At 41.2% G+C, this 25,283-nt stretch overlaps 3 protein-coding genes across 9 annotated transcripts in view; all 3 read left to right on the forward strand.

Moving 5' to 3' along the window:
- The first annotated feature begins 473 nt into the window (after window positions 1-473).
- Window positions 474-6,919, forward strand: chmp1a (charged multivesicular body protein 1A). The gene is made up of 7 exons (XM_015024380.1): window positions 474-623; window positions 1,587-1,606; window positions 1,694-1,771; window positions 3,226-3,372; window positions 3,502-3,630; window positions 3,709-3,902; window positions 6,139-6,919. Exons 1-7 carry the CDS (start codon window positions 617-619, stop codon window positions 6,158-6,160), a joined length of 597 nt encoding a protein of 198 aa, XP_014879866.1. The 5' UTR covers window positions 474-616; the 3' UTR covers window positions 6,161-6,919.
- A 4,088-nt stretch (window positions 6,920-11,007) lies between these two features.
- slc10a3 (solute carrier family 10 member 3) lies at window positions 11,008-13,808 on the forward strand. Its single transcript, XM_015024379.1, has one exon. The coding sequence runs from the start codon at window positions 11,944-11,946 to the stop codon at window positions 13,306-13,308; it is 1,365 nt and encodes a 454-aa protein (XP_014879865.1). The 5' UTR covers window positions 11,008-11,943; the 3' UTR covers window positions 13,309-13,808.
- A 5,291-nt stretch (window positions 13,809-19,099) lies between these two features.
- Window positions 19,100-25,283, forward strand: part of fanca (FA complementation group A) — a 41,414-nt gene continuing 35,230 nt past the window's right edge. For 3 of the 7 annotated variants that reach the window (XM_015024361.1, XM_015024362.1, XM_015024364.1), the window contains exons 1-9: window positions 19,103-19,314; window positions 19,971-20,083; window positions 20,155-20,269; window positions 21,807-21,946; window positions 22,157-22,252; window positions 22,494-22,567; window positions 23,294-23,403; window positions 23,813-23,875; window positions 23,953-23,998. In XM_015024361.1, the coding sequence (XP_014879847.1) occupies window positions 19,260-19,314; window positions 19,971-20,083; window positions 20,155-20,269; window positions 21,807-21,946; window positions 22,157-22,252; window positions 22,494-22,567; window positions 23,294-23,403; window positions 23,813-23,875; window positions 23,953-23,998 (812 nt within the window). In that variant the 5' untranslated portion in view covers window positions 19,103-19,259. Of the gene's footprint in view, window positions 19,315-19,797; window positions 19,884-19,970; window positions 20,084-20,154; window positions 20,270-21,806; window positions 21,947-22,156; window positions 22,253-22,493; window positions 22,568-23,293; window positions 23,404-23,812; window positions 23,876-23,952; window positions 23,999-25,283 lie in introns of all 7 variants that reach the window. The other 4 variants (XR_001423340.1, XM_015024368.1, XM_015024365.1 and 1 more) reach the window with 3 other exon arrangements.

The raw sequence follows: 25,283 nt of genomic DNA on the forward strand, positions 1-25,283 counted from the left end.
CTTCCTATCATGCTTTAAAAATGCGTGTTATCATTATCCTTGAGATACACTAATAAATAAAATTTACAGTGTGATTATTTAACATGGACTTCATCATAACCAAATGTTAATTAAAATGTTAACATTAACATTTTAATATGTTGGTAAAATGGGGTAGATTTAATTTCAGGTTCTGACATGTCCAACAGCGTTATCATTTGTAAGCTCTCATTTTCTGCACAGAATATTAATAAACTTAGTTGAGTGATTTTCACCTGTAAACTGCAGTATGTCACTTTTATTTTTAAAAATAAACAACCCTAACTCTAACCTTTTGTAAAAGGGTAACTTTGTTGTGACAGTGTGGTATGAGAAAGATAGTGTGAAAATATTGAGCTCTTCTGCATTCTCCCAGTTGTCGACACGTCAGCCCAATAGGGGGCGATAACGTATCTTCACGCAGGTTGCCAACAGCCAAAAAACATCCAGAGAAGAAGAAAAGGAGGCGGAAGAACAAGGAAGAACGGCAGTGGAACAAGGAAGAAGGGGCTTATTTTAACCAGAACAGGTTCAGAACCGCCAAAGAACCGTAAGAACGTCATCCTCTATAACTGTCAGGTATCGTGTTCGTGTCGACATGGAAGGTGGGTTTTGTTTTGTCAGATTAAGACTTTGTATTAATGGGAGTGGTCTGTTTTTAAACTGATCACTGGGAGCTACTGCTAGCCTGGGCGCGGATGCGGCTTGTTGTTGTTTTCTTCATGTTGAGCTCCGAGTTGAACAGAATCTGACCATTAAATAAGATTCCAGCTGCATTCAGATTACTGGCTAATAACACATCAAAAAGGAGAGATTTCCTGAACTTTTCACCTGTACAAACTAAAACTTACTGAGTTTTAGTTTGGAAATGTGGAAATGTGATTTCCACATCCACGCTTTTAATGATAAAATTTAAATGATCATTAAAAATTTGATCATTTTAACACGTTTGGGCAAAATATTGAACCATAATCTATTTGATGTTGATTTTAATATTATTGACCTTAGAAACCAGACATTTTTTCTAAAGTGTCTTAAGAGGACTTCGGCTATGAACTGGTGCAATTTAAAAGCGACATTAATAAGACTTTATTAGCCTTATCAAACATGCTGGTAGCCCATCATAAACATTGTTTATTTGTCTTTTCAGCTAATTTGTTTTAAAGTCATGTTTTATGAAAAACTGTATATAATGGTGAAAAACTTTAATCATCATGCATAGAAAAACTGAAGAAAACACAAATTATTAAATTCAGTAACTCTAGTCAGTATTATTATTTTCTGGTTATTTAGATATGGAGATTAATGAAAACCTTAAAATTAAACTGCAGGGGTTTTTTTTTGGTTGGAAGGGGCCATTTTTCTGAATTACTGAGATGCTGTTTGATGAATGCTTTATAAAAATGGAATTTAATATTTTTAGTATTTGCAGTGAATCTGTTTATTAATTAATATTTGTAATGTTTTCAATTAACAAAAGCATTACTTGAACTGTATTTATGGTCTCAATAGCCATATTGTGAAGTTTGAGCTCATTCATTTTAATGCACTCTGCTCTCTTTCTCCAGAAACACTCTTTCAGCTGAGGGTAAGTCCTGATATCAAGTTTGATCCATATTGTCTATAAAAGCTAAAAGTTCATTATAATTGATACTTTTTCCCTTCTTTCTCACAGTTTACATCGAAGCAGCTTGAGAGACTGGCCAAGAAGGCAGAAAAAGAATCAGAAAAGGAGCAGGCCAAAGTCAAGAAGGTGAGGATTAGGAGCCGGTTTAATGCTCAGTGTAGTTCAGGACGGTCCAGATTTTATTCTGCTTGCTTATTCTCTTTCTTCATTTCTACTGTCACATCTCTACGTTGGATAAAACATGCTGGGAAGGCTTGACATGGATCAACAAACAGGAAACAGACCAGAACCAAATGACTTGATCCGATTTTGGGTTGGATTATTTTGAATCGGCAGAATTTGGAGTTCAGTAAACAATTATATTTTCAACTTGTTTGGCATATTTAACGCGTTCAAATGCTAAGATTGGGTGAGGCGTAGATCACAATCTGCTCAGCTCTGCAGTCCTTGATGAGCTGAAGATGGAGCAGAGTGGTTTTCACAGCCCAACCTAACTAATAAACAGAGTCTAATTCTTAGTAATTTAGTATTAGTATAAATGTAGTTGTTCTGTGAAGCAGCCAAGAGCACCTCGGTAGCTCTGGAGGAGCTGCAGAGATCCAGAGCTCTATTAGTCTTGGACTTTATAAATCTGGTCTTCATGGAAGAAGTCCAGGGTTAGCCATTGTTGCACTGCGTCAGTACAGTTTAATCTGTGCAGCTGTGATGTAAAATCAGATGATGAATTCTAGCAGGTTTGTTCAGTCATTTCCATATTTTTTTGTTCATCATTCTTCTGGGGCCCATAATCATATCCTGAGGATGGACATGATGACCCTTCAGCTGGAAATCCGGTGCTGCACTTTTTCTCCTCACATTCTTAAAGTGGTCAGACTACCTTCTAGAAAACTGTTTGCATATTCACGAATAGAGTATATTTGTAGAATCAGTAGAAGATGACTCAGCATTTTCTCAACATGTATTCATTAAATACCTCACCTGCTCCTTCATGCCAGTCAGAGGAAGGTTCATACCTGGCACCAAAATGGCCGATCAATTGTTGCCTTGATTAGAAGTAAGCAACATTATTTTGTTTTGTTCATTGAAATGAAGCGTGTCTTCATCTCTGGATTGGTAGATGGAACTATAAACAGTTGTTGTGGCGCAGATTAGTCAGTAGGAGGCAGCACAGCTCTGCCTCTGAACAGACTGGGTTGGAACCCAGATAACTAATTTTAAAATCCGCTGAGTCATTGCTATATTACATTAGATTTAAAGCTGTTTTCTGACAGTTGTAAAGTAATAATTTTCACTAAACATTAGTGACAAAATAAAACAGAAAACAGCTAAACCTTCTAATCTACAGTGACAGTAAAAGAGTTCATTTAAAATAAAATCCTTGATGGTGGAAAGAAAATCTAACTTTACAGTTTTACATCAAATGGATTTTCTTTCATAGCTTTGTCTTTATTTCAATGAATCTTATTCATATGAAATGATTATAATTACCTGAGAGACCAAACAGCTGTCAGTGCTGTTGTGTGTTTCTTAAAGACATGATTTAATTACAAAACAGAAACAGTAGAATTTCTTCTCAACAGGCTTTGCAACAGAAAAATGTTGAATGTGCTCGAGTTTATGCTGAGAACGCCATCAGGAAAAAAAACGAAGGTGTGAACTGGCTGCGCATGGCGTCCCGAGTTGATGCGGTGGCCTCTAAAGTCCAGACTGCCGTCACCATGAAGGGAGTGAGTCTCACCAACTGGATCAGCTCAACTTCTGTTTCACCCAGAAGTCTAGAATTTGACACTTAATTTTTATATTTTTGGTCAAAGTGTATAATATAAATGTTAAATTGATGTGATTTCCTGGTTTAGGTGACTAAAAACATGGGCCAGGTGACCAAAGCCCTGGACAAGGCTCTGAACTCCATGGATCTGCAGAAGGTTTCTGCAGTAATGGATAAGTTTGAGAGCCAGGTTCAGAACCTTGACGTCCACACCTCAGTGAGTCGCTGCAGTCTCCATCTGCTCTCATGCTTCAGAAACTCCCTCCCTAACCTCATCTGCTCCTACCTGCACCAGGTGATGGAGGACTCCATGAGCTCAGCCATGACGCTGACCACGCCCCAGGAGCAGGTGGATGACCTCATCCACCAAATAGCAGAAGAGGGAGGCCTGGAGGTGATGGACCAGCTGAACCAGCTTCCTGCTGGAGCGACGTCACTGGGCGGAGAGAGTTCCCGGAGCCAGGAGAAGGAGGACCAGCTGTCTCGGCGGTAAGTGTCACCTGTCTGACCAGGTAGATCTGTTTGAGATGAAACACCTGGTGAGGCCTGGCAGAGACCAAACCTGAAAAACATAAAAATCTAAACCCACATAAAGGAAGAAAACCAATGAACACATTAAGGTAAAGATGGGTCTAAATTACAGGTTGATGTTAATAAAAGCATTTACAAAAAAATGCAGATTAATTAATGGATTTAAATGTATTAAAAAAACACCAACTCCTTTGACTAGAAGTCTTTCTCCAGTTTGAGTCAGGCTTAGCAACCTGGAAGGTTTTAACCAGGATCAGAGTGAAAATTATCTCAATATCAGACCAGGTCAGCAACAGAGAATTATATCAGATTGGATGAACTGAAATGACTCAGGACAGTCGGTACAAAACGTTCAGAAATCACCTTTATCATGACTCAGTCATTCTTTAGATTTTATCTTGTTGGCAACGTTGCAGCAGCACACCTAACCTGTGCTGAAATCATGTGAACACTAAAGACTGATCCCCCACTGCTGGACAAGAGAATCATCGTTCAATATTGTTTGAAAATTTTCAATAAACTTTTTCTACTGTAGGATGTGTAGAAATATAAGTGCTGATGCATAATGATATCTATGATATGAGAGAGAAGAGAGGCCAGAGTGTAACAGCCATCTTATTCTATCCTAAAATGAAATGTGATGCCGAGTCCCCTGGAGTTTAAGTAAAATATCCCTAAGTCACTTTTACAAACAATTGTCCTCCGTCGTCTTCATTCTGGTTAATTTCCGTCCACTGGATCTTTCCTCCATTCTCTGGAAGTTTAGGAGTCTTTATGGGATCAGCAAGAACATCCAGGCCAGAAATCAGAAACATTACGAGACAACAAAGTTCACCCAGAAACATTCAGAGCGTCTGAATGCTAAAGGATCCACATCCCATTCTACTGCTAGGAACCTCCAGAAACTGGAGTCTGGTACTAAAAGGTTCTGCTAGGAGCCTCTGGATCAATCAGATCTCGACTAGATCTGATTCTTTATCTGTGAGAATCTGAGATTATAATCTCAGATTCTGAAGATTCTAATCTGAAGCTTCGGGTTCAGACTTCAGTTGAAGTCACAGGTTATGAATATTTCAGCCCACCAGAGGGCGCTGTGGTTCAACACAGTGAAGTATTTGAGCGAGATTTAGAATAAATAAATCTAGAATAACTAAAGTATTTCCTCAAATCTGCAATGGGAAATTTTGGGCTTTTTTGATCCAAGTGAAAGAAAATTATTCTGGGAACCTGAGAAATTATGCAACTGTTTCATTAAATATAATATCAATGACAAGTGAATTTATTTCAGTGATTTATTTGCAATATTCTCTATAGTGATTCATCTGAAATGCTTGTTTTTGATCATTTTAATGTTTTTGGTTTATAGTTGATAAAAACTCAAAATCAGTTTTACATCAAACCAATAAAAATCTTTTAGATCCAGAAAAACTGAAAAGTAAATACTCTGACATGTCCTGCCCGATGCTGCTCTGGGTTTGGACCAAATGGAACCGTACCAGAACCAACAGGACCCACAGTTCCTCAGATCTTCACTGATTAGAAACTTTAGCCTTCACTGGGAGACATATTCATGGACACATATTTTCAAATGAAAAAGCTGGACTTTGGATCTGGTCCTTTTCTTGTTACTCTTGGGTTCTGGAGTGGTTCTGTGAAGGTTGGAGCTCATGTTCTGAACCAAACCTTCTGGACTTCCTCCAAGCTGTTCAACTGGTTCTGCTTCTATGGGGTGCAGTCAGCCCTGCTGCTTCAGAACCTTTTTCTCACACAGCTCTTCCTTCCACTAAACTTTCCAGCAATCTTCATTCTGTGAACAGCCAGCCTGTTGTAGCCTTCCCTCCTTGTAGAAGGTGACAGTCAGCAGTCCTCTTCAGCACCCCCTGCTGTGAAAACTCCTTTAACTGTTTTTTCTGTCAGAATCATCCAGAAGGAAGAAACGGACGTTTCCTGAGAAGCAGAAAACAATTAGACTTAAGACCTGCCAGGGTTTATTTCTTACATCGATTCATTAATATTACAACTTTTCTGTTATGATTTGGTTTGTTTTTATTAAACTGTATATTGAGCAGCAGGAGTTTTAATTTAAACTGCTCTAATGATTTGAACTGAGCTCAGTTTTTCTGGATTTTTGCTGCATGTTTTTCTGCTGTCAGTTTGCTGAAAGGCAACTGATGTGTGAAATGTTTGTTTGCAGGTTGGCGGCTCTGAGGAACTGAAGGTGCTGCTGCATGGAGGAGCAGAACGGCAGCAACTAAATGTTTCGATTGAACTGTTCCTGCTGGGAGAACTTAATGAGTTTATTGATTTTCCTCCTTTGGCCTAAAAATAAACTACAGCAGCCAGGAATAGCATCAGCTTAACCTACTGGCTTCATCGGTATCTTCTTCACTCCAATCACAGGAATCTGGATGCAAATGTTGTAAAATATGTTTATATTGATGAGCTCAGCTGTTGATCTGCAGCGCGGTTCTCAGACCAGATGCTGAAAGCACTAGCAGGTTTATTCCTCTTCCCTCCTCAGACTCAGACAATCCTCCCATTTCTCTTCTTTGGGGTTTAGTTCAGTTTCTTTCCTGCGTTCAGATTTTCTGCTTTAAACGCCTTATGTTGGGACGCAGCTGCTTCTTCCTTCAGTGCCTAGAAAGAGCAGCCGGGTAGCCGGGAAGTTTTCCTCACTCAGAAATGTTTTTAATCGGTTTTAATAGTTAGCCGTCACAGGTGGAGTTCTGGCCCGTTTATGGATCAGAACCAGAACCAGGAAGTGCTCCAGATGATCCTCTGCAGCGTCTCCACCGGGGAGGTTCTGATCTGGTTGCAATCTGGTTCCGATCTGGTTTCTCTGTGATTCAGAGGGAAGTTTCTGCTGTTTTGTTGCTCATCTGTTTTAATAATGGAGGTTTTATTTAAACTGTTCAGCACTTTTTGTTTTCCATATTTATCTTGTAAAATAAAGTTCTGCCCTCTGTTGTCCGTCAGCTGTTTGTTTCTCCCATTTTGATAAAAATCCAGAAGCCGCAGACATTTTTCAGGCCCTGATTGGTTGGATTCTCCACAGTTTTAATTATAAATCTGATCCATTAACATTATCATGCATATCTTGAAGGATTATTCACATTTATTTTGCTTTTCAATTTAATCAGAGTGGAAAGTTCTCATTGATGGTTCATGATCTTTTATAATTCTGACATCACTCATAAAGGGAAAGCAAGAGAACATTTCTACTCTACCAACCTAACCCATCTGTGGTAAAATAACCCTCTTAAATATTTCAAATCTGATTTTTATCTCGTTACTTCAGACTGAAGTTGATTTTAATCTGTTTCCAAACTGTTTACTTCTTAAAAAAGGGAAAAACTGAAATGGATCTTGTTTTCTATTAAAAACAAGAGGATTAAAATACAACCAAGTCATAGAATCAGTGATTTATCTCAGGCTGACAAAAACGACAGTTGAAGTTTAACCTTATTAGAAACTATTTAACTCTAGAGATCACATTATATTTGATATAATGTGATCTCTAGATCACATTATATCACATTATGCAACTTATGAATCAAACTCCAAAACTAAAACCAACAGTTAAAAAAGCTTTAAATGTTTTAGAACCAAATCTTCCAACTAATGTCAGAAAACCTTGTGATGTTTTTAAAAAATGCTTTTTGTTCAACCGGATTCTACGGAGTCCCTAAGGGGACATGGAGAGAGAGAGAGAAAAAAAAATCCCAAGTTACTTTCTTGAGATCCTGAGAAACTAAGTTAAGATCCCGACTTAGTTTCTCGGGGATCCAATTCCTTCAACACTAAGCCCACATCTTCTTTTCTCACACGAAGTCCATGCTCTCTGCATTTAGGGTACATCTATCGGTAACCGTGAAGCTGTCCAGAGGACTGCAGCTGGTTAAGGAATTCAACCAAAACTGCCAAGTTGGAATAGGATTTGCGCCGAATGAGTCCCCACGCACTGAAAACTCTGTTCAGATGTCTCTCACTTATAAAGAAACCATGTCTGCTGTCAAGCACTGATTTGATGTGTTTATACTCAAGCCCAAGCTCGAAAAAAAAATCTATATATCTGTGTCTCCTCTATTGCTGTGATTATGTCGTTATGTACTGATCCTGATCCGGATAAAGTTTCTCGGGATTTCAAGAAAAAAAAAGTCGGGATATGGAGAAAAAAGTTGGGGTCTCTTTTCTCTCTCTCTCTCTCTCTCTCTCTCTCTCTCTCTCTCTCTCTCTCTCTCTCTCTCCATGTCCCCTTAGGGGCTCCATAGGATTCTCAGTGCGAATGAATGAATTCAGGAAAATCAGAATATTATTCTGATTAAAAATCAGATATAAACCAAAATAATTCTCAGTCATTTAAAACCAACCCCAACCCTTTATATTCTCATTTTTGTGTTTTAAAGACTGAAAAAGATTTCATTCTTGTAGGAAAATTTGAATTATTTTTGTGAACTTTCCTATTATCAGAATCAAGTTTATCCCTGTTTCTGTTTTTCATGCATGTTCAGCTTTAGAAAAAAAAAACTTCACTCAGCAAACATTCTGGTCCTGATCCAGCCTGCTGGGTCACTCCTCTGCGACCTTTGACCTCTTCATCTGCAACTTGAGACAGATCAAACATTTGCTTCATGAATATCCAGATGTTTCTGTAAACCAGAAGGATAATCTTCTTTTATGATCTGATCCGATTTATGTTTTCGCATCCACCAGAATAATGTGCAGTTGCGCCACTGTGCGCGTTCATGTTGGAGCGTCCCAGTTCTCCACTTCCTGCTTTAGCCCTGCCCCTTTTGGATCCTATTTCCGCCTTAAGTCCGCATCCAGGCAAACTGTTACCTACAATTCATTGCTGCATGTGACGTTTCTTTGTCTTTATTCAAAATTCAATGGAAATAGTCTGAAGAGGCACAAATCAGAAACAAAAAAGTTTGCTATAATAAACTGAGCAGAAAATAGAAGAAATTAAAAAGAATATTCAGAAACTGTGAGGAAAGTAAAACAATGTTACAAATGCAAGACGAATTTCAAATCTTAAATTAAGCTACTATTGGTATAAGATAAGGTTTTTGTGAGGTTGCAGAGTTTAAGCACTCTCTTAAATAAAATTATTTCACTTTAAAAATGGAGGTGATTTTTAGAAAACGGTTTTTGTGATTTGCTGCTTGTAACCTGAACACTGGGACGCAGATGTGCACTTTGACTGAGTGCAAACTTCACAGAGGGCCGTAGGGCGCAGCCTGAGGATTGGGCCAATGGGTGACGAACAAACTGATCCAGGAAGTGATTTCCAGAACTCTGACTTCTGACCTCTCAGTTCAGATCTGGCTTTGTTTCTTGCCCGGTCCCAATACTCGCGCTGCGCCCCACGCCCAGGGCCGGCCCAAAGCATAAGCATACTAAGCATCTGCTTATTGCTCCTCGGCCACTAGGGAGCCCCTTAGTGGAACTGATTTTTCCTGCATGTGTAACATTTTCTGTTTCACTTTCCTCACAGTTAGTGTGACTATTTTTATTTATTTATTTTTAACATATTAAACTTTTCTGTTACTTCTCATGCTATTTTCACTTTCTTTGAATTTTCAATAAAGATGAAAAACATAATTCCACTTTTTAACTCAAAATGTCACATGCAGCAATGAATTGTGGGTGATGCACTTCGCCGAAGTCCATCTGAATGCAGGTACACCTTTATACACTTTAACAGTTTCCCCTTTAACTCTGCTGAGCTGCACCTCACACTGATGGTTGTTTCTTTATCTAAAATTGAGTACTTACAAATTTTTCAAAACTGGAGTAAAGTCATCTGCAGCTTTAATAATAATAAAAAAGAATACAGAATATAACAGATAAACTGTTATAATTACAAATATATTGTGTTTCATAGTTATGTTTTAATCATAACTGCAATCCAAAAAGATAACAAGTTAAAATAAATTAAACTATGGATAATACAGGAAGTAGCTCCCCCTTACATTCTGGAGTGCAATGGTGCCATTTCGAAATAAGATATGGAACTGGCATCTGGTCTGTCCATATAAGAGGTCCAAAAAAGGCGGGGCTAAAGCCGGAAGTGGATAATTGGGCCGCACTAGGCACTGAAACCTTCAACAAGCATCTAAAGGGGCGGAACAAGGAAGGGAAAAGATTGGCGGGACCTGGCCTTCATCCTCCAGGACAAAGAGGAACCCCTACTGCTGAGGAGCCCCAGACTCTAAAAGAGGCTGAGCTCCATTACTGACCCCCCACCCCAACTGGTTGCTTCTCCCTTTGCAGAAGCTGCAAAAGAGGTGATGTACGGGTTAGAAGAGGCGTTCTTCTCTCAATGGCTGTTCCCAGACCCTCATGTTGGACAGACAGACGGACCGATGGACGGATGGATGGATTAAATAAAACAGGATGGAATCCAGATAGACGATTGTGCTGATAGAGGAGGATAAAAACATCTTTAATTGGTTTAATGTAGGACTGAACTCCACTTTGGTTTTTCCTCCATTATTTTCCTCAGCTGTAAATAAAGGGTGTTATGCCCCCCTCCACCCTAATCCCCTCCTTCTGTGGTCACATGACCGCCCCTGCTGACGGGGCGAGCAGTGACGCAGCGGCGCTCCATGGATTATGGACCATCAAGGTAGTCATGGTTAGGGTGGGAGAGCAGGAAGTTTCTTTAAAAAATGAAAGCATTAAGCCAATTAATGAGAATTTATTACACCTGAGGTATTAATCAAATATTATTTTGTTAGTGATTATTTATGTTTTTGACAGTATGTCTTTGCCATATAATAATATTTCTGTCTATGATGAAGGAAGAAAAACATCATTAGCATCTTATGCAGTAAAGGAAGTATATTTGTGTTTCTGTCAACTCGTTACTATGGTTACACCAAAGCTTTTCCCTCATTGATTGATCAAACCTCATGACACCTCCTTCTCCTTAAGCACTTCAATCTGTCTGAGCTTAGATAGTTTTTTAAATATTCAATTTCTTAACAGTGTTAGTTTGTAGTCAGATGAAAAATATTTTAATCTGTGATAGAAATCCTTCAGTGGAAAGAAAAGAAGGCATGAGACTGTTTTACATTTAATTGCCAAAATACTTGAATGTAATTTGCCAATGCAACAATAATATATCAAGATTATCATTTCAATACCTAGGTAGCTAAACTATAGTAATGAAAAACTTCCCCATTGTAATGACTTGCTAATTTAATCTCAGGTTGGAACCAGTTGAAAACATCGCCACCCAGTCCTGAACTGAAAGAACTAGTTGTGGTCTTAAAGAAGCAAATGTGAACTTTGGTAACTATTATCTAAAAACAACCAGGATGAATGCTGCATTAAAGCTGAATTTCTTGTAGATGATTGATCTAATTTTCTAAATGGATCATTGTGATCCAGTCTAAGTCTGGAAACTCATAATAATCCAGGTCAAAACTCGAAGATAACATCCCATAGTATGAACACAACATTCCTCCATCTAATCTAAGCTTTAATTTTTATTCACACAATCGAGGTCGTCGTAGGAGATATCAGACTTTTATTTTGGCATGTCTGAGCGGAAGTCTGCATCTTCCATTTGCCAGCTTGTCGTCACGTCTCGGCAGAAGGCTGCAGCGTCCGTTTTCATTATTTTTTCAATCGCTTTTCATCTTTCTAGAGAAAAAATGAGCGAAAGAGGCAAATCTGCGGTTCTTCCTTCAGACTGAAGACCAACCGGCCGGTTGTGGGTTGGATTCCCGGAGCTGCCGCGGTGCAATTGGGCTCCGTCAGGGCCGGACAGGGCGGGGTGATGCTTCGGGTCCGGTATAAAGGCGGCACGAAAATGGGAACCAGACAAGACGAGGAAGCGGCCGACGACGCGGAGCTTTTATCCCAAAGACAGGAATGAGAAGTTCGGCGTGCCGGCTGGTCCGGGCGGCGGTGTAGCTGTCTGCGGAGGGCCCTGGCCGGGCCGAAGCGTGTCTCTGCGGCGCCCCTCCGCCCTCTGGCCGCCACTGCGATGAGGACGCTTTTTACTCTGTATTTGCTCCTGATCGGCGGACCGAACCGGACCTGGGCCACCGGGAACCTGACCGTGGACAGCAGCACCGACACCAGCCGATCGAATTATACCGGCTACATCTCCATCGGGGACGGATCGACGCAGGAATTTGAGTTTCCGGAAAACACTGAAGGAGTGATCGTGATCTCCAGTCGGTACCGGGGCTCCAGCCGGAATCAGACGGTTAGGGTTCGGTCTCTGGATCCGGAGGTCCTTTCCGTCTTGAATGTGACGGCCGGCGGCCGGGAAGGACCAGCTGGCAGCTTCATCATCAGCATCCGTTCCGGGTTTCCGGGCCGGGCGCCGCTGCAGATCCAGCTGTTGGACCGGGACCGGGACACGGTTCCGGTTCTGATCGAGGAGAGGACGGAATATTTCATCAGAGTGGAGCCCAGCGAGGGCGACGCGGCCACCCGGCTGCTGCAGTCCGGGGGCCTGTCCCACTTCACGGAGAACCCTGTGCTGTTCGCCTTGCTGCCCCTCATCTTCGTCAACAAGTGTGCCTTCGGCTGCAAGGTGGAGGTGGAGGTGCTGCGGGCTCTGCTGCGCCGCCCGATGGCGCTGCTGCTGGGGGTGCTGGCCCAGTTCCTGGTCATGCCGCTGTACGCCTACTGCGCGTCCCGGCTACTGTCGCTGCCCACCGCGCTGTCCCTCGGCCTGGTCATCACCTGCTCCGCCCCGGGGGGCGGCGGCGGCTACCTTTACAGCCTGCTGCTGGGGGGCGACGTCACACTGGCCATCTCCATGACGCTGGTGTCCACGGTGGTGGCCACGGCGGCCATGCCTCTGTCCTCGGCTCTGTACGGCAAGCTGCTGGGCGTACACGCCGCCCTCCACGTCCCCTTCGTGAAGATCTTGGGCACCCTCCTCTTCATCGCCATCCCCATCTCCCTGGGCATGCTGATCAAGCTGCGACTCCCGGCCCTCACCCGCGTCCTGCTGGTGCTCATCCGGCCCTTCAGCGTCGTGCTGATGGTCGGTGGCATCTTCATGGCCTACCAGATGGGGTCGTCCATCCTGGCCAACGTGCAGCCCCAGATCGTGGCGGTCGGGGTGACGGTGCCTTTGCTGGGCCTCCTGGTCGGTGCCGGCCTGGCCAAAACCGCCGGCTTGGCTCTGCCGCAGAGGAAAACCGTGAGCATCGAGGTGGGCGTACAGAACAGCCTGCTGGCCCTGGCCGTCATGCAGCTGTCCTTCCGGCGGGTGGAGGCGGACTTTGCGTCCCAGGCGCCCTTCATCGTGGCGCTCAGCAGCACCTCGGAGATGCTCCTTATCGTCCTGGGCTCCTTCATCTGGCGGAGGCTCTGCTGTCCTCAGGAGTGACGGCTGATTGTAGCTGTAGAATGGACCTTTGGAAACCTGTGGACATCCGTCTGCCTTGTGGCGGCTCGGTTCCGGTCCACTCATCACTGTTGTACAGCGGACTGATCTTTTCTGCTTCTTTTAATGTCGTTTTTGGTATTTTTTCATGGAAACCAAAGGCCTTTTACCCCTGAGAGTTTTGTGTGTTGCTCCTTTTTCAGATCAGATTCTACTGTGAGCTTCTTCATGCTGATATTCCTCTGAAGACAGAACTTATTTTTCTACAAGATGGCTTTTTGTATTTCTAAAATCAGACTGAAAATGTATCATGTTTACAAGTGATCTATGTGTCTTAGCCTGTGAGGGGAAAATGGCTGCTTCAAGAGGAACACCCTTCAAGGAACATGATGATGTGATTATTTCCTTCAGAAAGTATTTGCCTCTGATTGTGTCCTGGATATTTCACATCCATGTACTTGAATATTTGAAAATGAAGAATAAAGTCCTTGTGAGAGCTTTAATTTCTCAGCTGTGTGTTTTGTTTCCAGGGTGCATTTATCACCAAGCTGAGGTTTTTCTCCTGGTGGTGAAACTTTCAGCAGCTCAGCATGAATCATCACCAATTGCTTCTTTAAAGTCGGCTTGTTACAACAAGCTGCAAACGGGCTGCAGAGCGAGCCATGCTAAAGTATTCACACTCCTGAACCTTTGCACTTTGTCATGCGCTGACCATAAGCTCTGATTGTTCTCAGGATTTTCTGCGACAGATCTGAAAAAGGTTTGTAACTTGTTTTACAAATAAAACATCTGGGTTTGTATTCATTCCCCTTACAACACCCATAAATAAAATTAGCTCCAATCAGTCAGATATTTTCAGGGCTGAAAGCTGAAAATTGTCAAATTATCATTTTCAAATAAATTACTTTTGTGCTTCAAAGTTTTTCCTCTGAAAACCGTTAAGTGTGTAAAAACGTGAAGTGAACTGGTCTGACATTCCTGAAACATGGAGCTGTTGAATAAAAAGGAAAGCTAATGAGGAAATGTGAGTTTACTAACTTGTTGCAACATGGGACAAGGTCCAGGTTTTATCTGAACAGTTTCACAGGGTCAAAGTTCACCAGTTTCACAGCAACACAGAAAACCTTCATCTGTAGGCTGGAGCTTAACACACTTTCATGGTGGGAAACAGAAATGTTTGCCTCTGTTTGGTTGCTTGAGCTCTCAGGAATGTTGCGCAGCTGTAAATCGTCCAAACAGCAGAAGCTTTAAAATGGCTGTTAGGGGAAGTCCAGCCCTCTGAGCTGCCAGCAGAAACAGGAAGAAGATCATGTGAGTCATCCTCCTCTGCTTTGAGTGCAGGATGATAAACATGAACAGTGGAGCCGTGTGTGACATACAGCAGCATCATTACAGTAAATAAATTGGCAGATTTATTTTTTAAACCTTTTTAAACCTCATTTATTTTTGAAAATTATATTTAAAGACATATGAAATTCAACCTGAAGAAACGTGAAAAACTGCATTTTATAAAAAAGTTAACTTGTCTTTGCAAAGAAATGAACAATACAAAATATTAATGTGGGTCCATTAAGATAACTTGTTTCAAACTATTTAATCAAATACAACAAGAACCATTTAGAACTAGATGTTTCTTGTTAGGCGTCTGCATCGCCGGTTGATGTGATTGACAGCTTGATTTGGAGATGTTTGGTTTTGAGCCATCTGCACTAACACTGATGAAGACTTGTGCAGTAGACCACAGAGTGCATTTTAATGGTAGTTTTAAAAAAAAAAGGTGCAGAGGACTGGAATTCCACAAGGCAGCTGTCTTGGTACAGTATTTTTTACAAATGATCTACCTTTTATGTTAAAACATGTAAAATTAACAATATATGCAGATGATACTAGTGTGTATGTATCTGCAAAATCATTATCTGGATTGACATTAATCTTAAACAATGAATTGGAAATTGCAGATCAATGGGTTTTAGATAATACATTTAGGTCAAATACATTAAAAACAAAACATTTAGAACTTGCTTCAAAGAAGTCTCTTAAATATGACAATAAATAACTCATTCATCAAACAACTAGCAGAATCTAAGTTACTTGGGGTCTTTTTGGGTCTTTTGTGGTGAAGACACACAGAAGCTGTTTCAGGTGTGGTGGTTGAGAGGTGGTGAAGAAAGACGCAGAGACCCAGGTTGTAGAAGAAAATGATGAATTTAATGAAGATGCTCAAAAACAGTCCAGATCAGGGAGCACGGCAGAGAGATTAGCACACAGCTAAATACCGGTAGCAACTGAAAACCTGAAGACGAAAACGAGAGCTAGACCAACACAGGACTCAACAGTTCAACTGTGAAGGTAAGCAGACCAACGATGAATGACGTAAACACAACGAGGACCCAACAAGAGACAAAGACAACAGGTGGGACTAAATACACAGGGAGGGTCATCAAGGAATGAGACACAGCTGGGAAGACGCAGAGACAACAGAGACTCAGGACAGAAACTGAACACAGAAAAACCTTAAAATAAATACACAGAAACACGGATCATGACAAGCAACTGTAAAGGGCACAGCTTTGGCTTGTATGTCCAAACTTTAATTATCGCTCAGATGGAATATTGTCACATAATATGGACAGGATAACATTGGTCATTTAGTATTGAATTGTTCTTACAGGACTAACATAAACACAATGTGTTTTAGTCTAAACTGGCTAAACGTCCATGACAGGATATTAGCTTCATTATCTCAACATGGAAAACTTTAAGATGCCAGAAGCCATGATTCTTCTTTGCTCCTTGAACAATTTAAGTTCATATGGAAATGTCACCAGACATGCAGTTGTAGGATGTTTTCAAATTCTCAGGCAAAAACTTAATTTCTCCTTGTCACTTTACCTGCAGAGCGATGACAGAGCGGCGCTCTCTACCATTAACTCTAATCAAAGCTGAAAAGAAGCTTTTAAAAAGAAAATTAAAAGCTTTTTTAGAAGAAATGTACCTATAACCGGAATGGTTAATTATTTTATACTTTATAAATTTATCAACATTTTGTATGTACTATAGCTAGTTTGCATTGATATGCTAAATCTGTCATATATTTGAGTGATTTCTATTGTATGATGTGTGTTTTTAATAATAGACACCAGGAAGAGCTGGGTGTAAATCCTAGCTAATGGAGATTCCAAGTAATAAACAATAAAGTAGATTTTTTTGTTGATTTTTACATGTCAGGACATAAAACACCAGCTTCAGTTCTCTTTAGTAGTGGAGAAGCAGTAAGTTAAAAACGGCTTCCCTAAAAGAGACCAAGTGGATGATCTTCATCAGTGTGAGCTGTTGCTGCTCATCCATCTGTGAAGGGTTAAAGAGAAGTTTCAGTTTTAATGGATAAAACCTCTTCCTTCTAGAAACAAGATGGCTGCCGGTCGTAGGTTAGCAGAGATCCATCCGGCTGAAGGACAAGACTTCAGAGACAATGTCCTCTGGACAGATGAGAAAAACTAGAGGTAGTTGTACATAATGTTTACAGGGAACCACATCAAGACAAACACCTCAAACAAACTGTCAAGCATGGTGGTGGAAGGTGGATGATGTGGGCTTTTCTTACACTCACATGTTCTGTGAACCCAACCATGAACCCTGCAGCATCCCAAGCTGTTCTACAGGACAATGGGAGCTAAAGCTTGGAGATGATTGGTCCATTCAAGGTTCAGGTTGTCATGATGCGTTAGTTGAAGAGGACACAAATGCAGAGGCAGTGAGTAGATTTGAAGATTTTAATGAAAAATATGAACAAAGACTTACAAAAACACATCAGAAACAAACAAAAGCACAAGGAACATGGCCAGGACTTAATGCAATGTGACGGGAGGAACCAGCAGCAGAAGTGTTTAAATACTGGGACTGAATGTGGGACAGTGGAGCTGAGTTGACTCACCAGAGCACCAGAGACTAGGAAATAAATCTAATACCAAAGAATAACTAGACATAAGAAGCATAATAAAACTAGAATAACAAAGAATAACTACAGAAAAGAAATAAGTTAAATCATTAAAAAAGACTGAACTAAAATTAAACAGAAACAAAACTGATCTAATCAAAGAAACACAGAATAATAAAGAAACCTTAAAAACAACTGAAACAATGACCCAAGGTCTGAACACTGGTGTAATAAATAATGGCATCGTGTTGTTTGTTCTGTTTATATCTCTTTAGACTCGATCTGAATGATTTCAGGTCCTGGGAAGCATCGACTGCACCCAGCTGGCTGCACATCCCCTTCTATTTATTTCTCTATCCAGTACATTAGTGGTACAATAGGCAGATGGGCTTTTAAATATTCAAGAGGACTGGATAAATTAAGATGTCATGAGTTTCTTTTTGTAGCTTTTGTAAGAAGGTTTTCTGCTGCTTGAACATCTGCAGCATAGCCTGGTAGAAACCAGCACCTGGTGGACGTTTGCTTCACTCAACTTTCTCTACGTTTATTTGAATTTTCAGCCTGATTAGTGATAATTTTCTGTTTTGTACAAGTGGATTATCAGAAAACTTGAAGAAGTATTGAACAAAACCACGTTACAAGACGATTGGTTGCTAGAACCCAGGAGGTAACCGGCCTGGTTTCTGTTTCACCTGAGAACCAGAAAGTGAGGAGACATTGGGCGGGTCCTGTAGCATAAGCTGCTACGCCTTGTTGATAGTTGATAGTTCTGTTTTATACAAAGCGAGAATTTAACCCTAACCAACTCACTTATATTCAAAAACACACCTGCTTCATCTTTTATAACATTTCATACAGAAAATGCATATTAATGCATTTAGACCAAATGCTTGCTAATATCTGCAGTGATCAATCTATATACCAGATCTAAAGTGACAGTGTAAATTGAGAGTGCCAGATCATCTGTGGAAGAACAGAGAACAGCAAACTGGTGCTTATGTTCTGACTCCAAGAGGAACTATGCTGAGATGAAGCTGAAACTTTATTTATCAATGACATAATAATGTTGTTCTGCAGCTTCACTCAGATTTTAACCAGAACCCACAGAACAGATCACATAACTCCTGTTCTGGCCTCTCTGCTCTGGCTCCCGGTGTATTGTAGGACTCATTTTAAAATTTTGGTTTTAACTTGTAGAGCACTTCATGGTGAGGCTCCCAAATATATATTGGACCTTGTGAAGCCTCTCTGTCCGTTCAGGACTCTGAGCATTTCAGGTGGAGCCCCGAGGCTCTGGGACGTCTCCCTCTATCAATGGCTGCTCATTGGAGTCTTGAGCATTTAAAAAGTCTCAAGACTCCAAACTGGCTTTTGGTAAAATTTGTTCATTGATTTTAGATTCTTTTATTATTGATGTGTTTCCTTTTTTTGTAAAGCACTTTGTGATTTTTATGTCTGTGAAAGGTGCTATATAAATAAAGTTTACTTACTTATTTTGCCTCAGCAGTCAAACAGGAACCCGATTCTCTGCTCTGCAATGCAAAGCAACATAAACAAACATACAAAGCAATCTGTTGGTACAACAAGATATTCTAGGACAACTACCTGCAACTGATGAAGATTATCTGCTGCTAATAACCAGAGGAAATGGATCAGATGGTCTGTAGTCACACACCGAGTCCACGATCAATAAGGTTCAGAAATATCGGTCCAGTTTGTGGCGATGGTGCGCCAAAACTTTACCTGCCAAGCGCTTTTAAACTGGAAGAAGAAGAAGAAGAAGAAGAAGAAGAAGAAGAAGAAGAAGAAGAAGAAGAAGAAGAAGAAGAAGAAGAAGAAGAAGCTCTTTCCTGATTGGCTGCAGGTCCGACCAATGAGAGCATAAAGCGCCAAGAGGAAACATGGCGGATAGAGAATGTAGGAGCAAGACAAGTTAAACCAGAACTGTTTGTTTTTGGAACCAAAACCTTCTGTGACCCAGAATCGTCTCGGAACCGGGACCTTCTCTCCAGACATCATGTCCCTCCAGGCTTCCTGTGGGTCGCAGAAAAGGCCGCTCTGCTCCCTCCTCGGTGAGTTAATACAGCTGTGGCGGGTAAAGATAGTAATGTTCTGGTTATGAACCTAGTTAAAGCTTTAAACGCTCTATAAATACAACATAAACTGAATAAATCTAAACGGAGCTAAATATGACACTATTTTCTAGACTTCGCTTAAATATTGACGTTTATTCTTTTCAGCCTCACAGGGTGAAATATTACAGAGAAAATAAAAATTCTCTGCCCTGTTAAGATGCCAGTTTTTATGATATGGAAATGAGCTTCTAGGATGACCTTTAACTTGTAAAACTCAAATGAAACATTTTAGTTAACCTCAAATAAGCTAGAAGAAGAACCGAAGACGAGAGAAGAGAGGCTGACTGCAGCTTGAAGATCCTGAAATATTAAAGTAGATTCCAGCAGCAGAGCTGCAATGCTGCTTTTGAGCAGGACAATTTGTCCACAATTTTTAATTCTCTAATGAGCGGATGTAAACGTCCTGCCGCCTTTCTGCAGATTGAGGAAACAACTAGAAGCTTCTTGTCTTCCTCTGTGCTGAGGACAGAGTCCTGCCCCCATGGAGGAAGTTTGTCCCTGAAATGGTTTCTAGTTTTCTAGCAGAGTCAGAAACTTTCTCCTTAGTGATGTTTAGAGAATGTTTCAATATTTCTTGTTCTGCTTGGTCTCAGCTGGCCGCGGCTCAAAGAAACCAAAACGTGATGATGGTGAGCGGCTGCAGGAGGCCGCAGTCCAGCTGCTGGACCAGAACCAGAACCTCTGCAGCCTGTTCCAGGAGCTGCAGGTGAGTCATGGTCCATCTGACAGACAGGAAGTCTCTTCCTGCAGCAACCTTTAGATGTTTGATGTTTCCAGAACCCGGATCCATGCCGCATGATCTGCTTCCAGAATGTGGAGCAGAACCGAAAGCTGGAGCAGAACCAGGCAGCGTCTGATGCTGACTCTTTGAACGTTGCAGGACTGCTAGTGGGTGAGAATGTGCACAATGTCCATTTTTATTGTCTGACATGAAGGTCAGTGGAGATTAATTTATGTTTCATTAACAGAAATAATTTCAGAATTGTAAAAAATTATTTGAAATCCTCCTTCAGCGTCAGAAGTTTCCGTCCATCTCCTCAGTGTTTGGTCAGTTAGTTGCTTTCAGATCAGTGGTGTCAAAACTGGCTGGCCACAAAATGTGATACTTTTGGAATTAAAAATCAAAAACTAGTTTTAAATAGTGTTTTTCATTGTTTTTTTATATTTAAAAAAGGATTAAAGTATTGTGAGCCTTGTGGTAAATGGATCTGGAGTGTAGATCTAGATTGGCCTTTGGCTAGACCAGTTGCTTTCAGCCTAATTTCATGAATGGATGAACTAAAGTCTGCTGCTGAGTTAAAGTTGCTGCATGTTTCAGATTTATTCAAGTACGGTACTTCAGCAAGTATGTAAATGTAAAAAGACATACAAACTAAAAGACAAAGTATCAAAAGTAAAAAAATATAAAACAATAAAACATACCAAAAAGGACATCAACTACAAATCAACACATAATGGGAAGAGCATAGCAGTGTATGTCATTGTCTACCGACAGTTGCTATGAACACTAACAGTCAGGTGTGAGCCCCCCCACCGTGTCCTGCGTTAAAAAGACAAATTGCTGTAGGAACAAAGCAGAGCTTCTACCAGTTGGTTTATACTCCTGCTCCATGTTTCCATCTTTCAGAAGCCAGGAACTGGAACTTGGGATTTAAAGGCTGGGCGCCGTCAGCAGAACGGTTTTAATTTTTCCTGATGATCCGTTTATTGAACAGTTCTGTAAGTGAGCTTTGTTCAGCTCCTAATACTAAGATTTCCAAACCAACAGAGGAGAGAAAACGTCAATATATGATCTATAAACTAGGATCATCATAGACTTTGCAACCTGAAACTTTGCAAGCTTTCTTAGACAAAACAATCTTTGCTGGTACTTTTTTTTTTTCTTTGCAGGTTCTCTTAATGGCAGGTAAATTTTAACTTATTATCCAAAATAGTCCCAAAGCTATGATTGTTTCTGCATCCTATGAATTATCAAACAAAAAACAACCTGATAAATACAGTAAAATGTGTTAGACACATTTATGAGGGAAAATGTGATCATAAATGTAAAATATTTTCCATCAGCCGTCTGTGGTGCCTCCCGGGCCACTTTGGACGCCACAGTTCGACAGGAATGGACTCTTCCTCTCTGAGTGGCCTTTCAGTCCATGTTGGTCCAGGACTCGTTTCGTTCTCCAGGTCGTCAATCAATGATAGATTGATCAATGGGAACCAACTGATTTATTGATGATGCAGTTATATAACCAAGTAAAGATTATATGAATAGACCAATCAGAGGCTTTCAAAGACATTACATCATCTGGTTTCAGCTGCTGGTGGTCAATTCCAAAGGAAACGAGACCCAGATTAACGGATGACTCGCCTCCACACCAAGATAAGATGTTTGCCTCTCATTATTTTGCCCCTCCCCAACGTGTTGTCTGCTGCAGGGAATGAACTGAGGCGTCAGGCTGACCGACGAGGCGTCTCTGTCGGAGCCATCTCGGTGAAGACCATGTTGGACAAACTGGAGGAGATCGCTGGGAGACAGGAGGACAAACTGAGGCAGATGTTCACGTCTTCTCAGAGAGTGAGCGATGCACGACACTGTACCGGTACCGGTATCAGTGTACCCTTACATGTTAAGTTCATCTGACTCTGCTGCTGAGCTTTTCGATTTGTACCTGCTCCTGTTTTCTGGTTCTTCTTTGTGAAATCTGGGTCAGTTTTCCACCAGCAGCTTTGGGTCGTTTCTGTTGCAGATGTTCTGACAGGTTCTGTTCTTACCTGTCCTCTGCAGGTCCAGTTGCAGGTTTTGTTGGAGGCCAGCAAACTACTGCTTTGCCAAGGAGTTTTTTGCCCCAGGCTGCTGTGGGTGGAGTACCGAAGAGATCAGGTGATCGCACACCTGGCAGGGGTTCACTTCCTGCGGCTCAGATGCTTTTCTTCTTCACTTACATGTTTTTACAGTTCTGAATGTTTTTAGAACTTTATTCTTAAATGAAGATTAAAACAACCAAGGAGAGAGAACCTTGGGTCATGTGAATCTGGTAATCTGGAGTGTTTTCACTCTCTGCCAGCAGAAACTTTGTGTAAACCCTAACTGGACACTAAACCCGGGTATGTTGTGTTTTCAGAAGCATCCTCACCTGGAGCTGCTGTACTTACTTCACCTTTACAACATCCTCACTCTGGATTACATCATAGAATGGTGAGCTCTGTTTCTGGTTTGCTTCATGATGAAAGTTTGATGTTTCAGGAGCTGCTGATGCTGCCTGACCAGAAAGCATCTTGGTAACCTGAAGTCAGGCGCTGCCGTATTTCTGAGCACGATGAGAAGAGGTTTAACCTTTATTTTTCTGATTGGTTGTCAGATAAAAGGGAAGGTGTTCTGGGCCCAAGCCGCTGGATCTAATGTCCTCCTCACTTATTGGTACCAAAGGATCAGATGTTTAAGAGCCTAGAAATAAATTTGTTTTAGCTGCATTTTCAATAAAATAACTTCCTCGGGTTTCTACAGGGTTTAGTTCTGACTGAGACGATGGAAGGAGGAACTGATGGTCCACATGTTCTGGTTCTGCTATCCAAACAGGAGCCATGTTCAGTTTTCCATCATATTATGATCTAAATATCTCTAAACAAGGTTCTCAGAACCTGTGGGAGAGAAACACTCCCACAGCATCACTCCTCCTCCACTGTGCTTAACAATGAGCCTGAGGCGCTTTAACACAGAAGAACCTGAGCCTCACGCTAAGGTTTATCTGGCATAACTTGGCCGACCAATCAGCACACAGATGGAGTCTACTAGTTGCTATGGAGACCCCAGTGTGGAGGTTGTTGCAGTCATGGATCTGATGGAACAGACTCACCATGTCAGTGATGAACCTTTTAGATGCGTCTATAAATCCAAAGTCCTGCCCCTCCCTTTGTGTTCCAGTGATGACGCCGTCGCATCATGGCTGCCCGGTCAGTTAAAGGCTCTCTGCTGCTGGACGCCTCCGCAGGAGGAAGAGGAGACCAGACAAGTTCAACAGGACGTTTTATCCAGTAAGAGCATTTTTCTCCAGATTCCTCTGGAGGCGACTTGTTGCAACCCTGAAAGTAACATGAGTTCCTGCATTAAGCTAAACATGCAGCAGGACTCATTTTAACTTCACAGCCTTCCCTCATACTGAGCAAGCACACGGCGACAGTGGAGAGAAAAACTCCCTTTAACAGGAAGAAACCTCCGCTGGGTTCTGGTTCTGGTTCCAGCAGAACCAGAACCCGGCTCAGGACAGGTCATCTCTGCTCTAGATCAGCTCAGTGATGCTTCAAAAAGCTTTCTGGGGTTTGACTAACCGTTTGGTTCTGCTCTGAGGTTCTGATTGTTTATTGTGGTTCTGTTTGGACCTAAGGAGAGTCCAGCTGCCGGTTCCAGAGAGCCGCAGCTGAAGATGCGTCTCATGTGTTTCAGCTGTGGTTGGAGTCCTGGTGGCATCGCCGAGGAGGAGTTCAGTGCTGGACGAACTGCTTCACTGTGAGTCTGCTGCTGCGCCTGCTGCTGCGCATTTACTTTCTGACTGATTGCTAAGATTTGGCTGTCGTTGTTTTTAGGGCTTCTGGACATCAAGGAAGAGTGCAATGAAGGAGCAGAGCGATGGTTGGTTTCTTCTTCTTAAACTTCAGGTCTGTCTGCTCCTTGTAGACAGGATCAAAGTTCACGCTGCCCCCAGTCCAGAGTCAGACTCTTCCCAAGGCAGACAGGATAAAAAGTCACACCAGACGGTTCTGGGTCCTGGTGTCCTGTCCAGCTTTCACATTAAAAATCGTCATACGAACAAAATGGCGCAGAAATTCGGACATATAAAGTTGTGCCTACGCTCATAGGCACAACATACGGACCTTTCCTTTATAAGTCAGTTTGTGGAAAATAGAGCAGCTGCTGGTCTGCCTGTCACCCATAAATACATCTTAATGTGAATTAGAATAAATACCTGGAAGTCTGCTGCCACCTGAAGAAGTAACCATGGCAACGTCCTTCCTGCTGGCAGTATAGATATTTAAAATAATAACTATTATTTAAAATTTGCTTCATGGATCATAAGGTCACTTCACAAAAAATAAAAACATTGAATTGTAAAGAAAAAAAAATCCAAATAGAAAAAATAAATAAATAAAGAAATCCAAGTGGAAATGTTTGTTTGAACAGCAGAGCGTTGAGCCGGGATTAAAGACAGACGGAGAGACGTCTGGGGGGTGGGGGGGGGATGCGGACGTTGATTCTACATACAGGAATCGTGTGTGTAAGTTGCACATTTACATAATGGAGACGCTTTGTATTTATAAAGTTAGTGGCTCGACTGAAGGATGACTGTCTGTCCTGCAGCTGTTTGGTATGAGTTCACTGTGGTGGGCAGAGGCGCCGTATTCACCTTATTATTATTATTTTTATTTATTTTTTTATTGAATATACAGGAATAGTGATGACAAACTCACAGCAACACATCAAGAACAAATATTACAAAAAATAAATATCACAACTCCTACTGTTTACAAATCACAATTGGTTACAGGGGCTCGAACAAAATACTAAAATTATTGACAAATAAATAATAAATCAATAGAAATAATAAAAAGAAAAAATAAATAATAAAATAAATTAAGGGGCTACTAAATTAAAATCTTCCATTAACTGATGCAATTTTATTGCGTTTAGAATCTGCATCTTTTTCAGACAATTTTTAAACAGTTTGGGTAACACTTTATTTGAAGGGGGTTGAATAAGACTGACATAACTCCTGTCATGAACATGAATAAGCCTTCATGAATATTTATGACTGTTGTCATAAAGCGTCATTCGGTAAACTATGACACTTTTAATACAAAGTTGACATTATTCAAAATGTCTTCGTTATGACAACTTGACATTAACCAAGAAATCATTA

Source organism: Poecilia latipinna, unplaced genomic scaffold (genome assembly GCF_001443285.1).
Source record: "Poecilia latipinna isolate Pla-1442-1.1 unplaced genomic scaffold, P_latipinna-1.0 Scaffold3628, whole genome shotgun sequence".
NCBI lineage: Eukaryota > Metazoa > Chordata > Actinopteri > Cyprinodontiformes > Poeciliidae > Poecilia > Poecilia latipinna.

Excerpts from the sequence above, each read along its gene's own strand:
- slc10a3 (XM_015024379.1), top strand. The coding sequence starts at position 11,944 with ATGAGGACGCTTTTTACTCTGTATTTGCTCCTGATCGGCGGACCGAAC.
- chmp1a (XM_015024380.1), top strand. Across the intron at positions 1,607-1,693 it reads AAACACTCTTTCAGCTGAGG|TTTACATCGAAGCAGCTTGA; the intron begins GTAAGTCCTGAT and ends TCTTTCTCACAG. Across the intron at positions 3,373-3,501 it reads CTGCCGTCACCATGAAGGGA|GTGACTAAAAACATGGGCCA; the intron begins GTGAGTCTCACC and ends TTCCTGGTTTAG.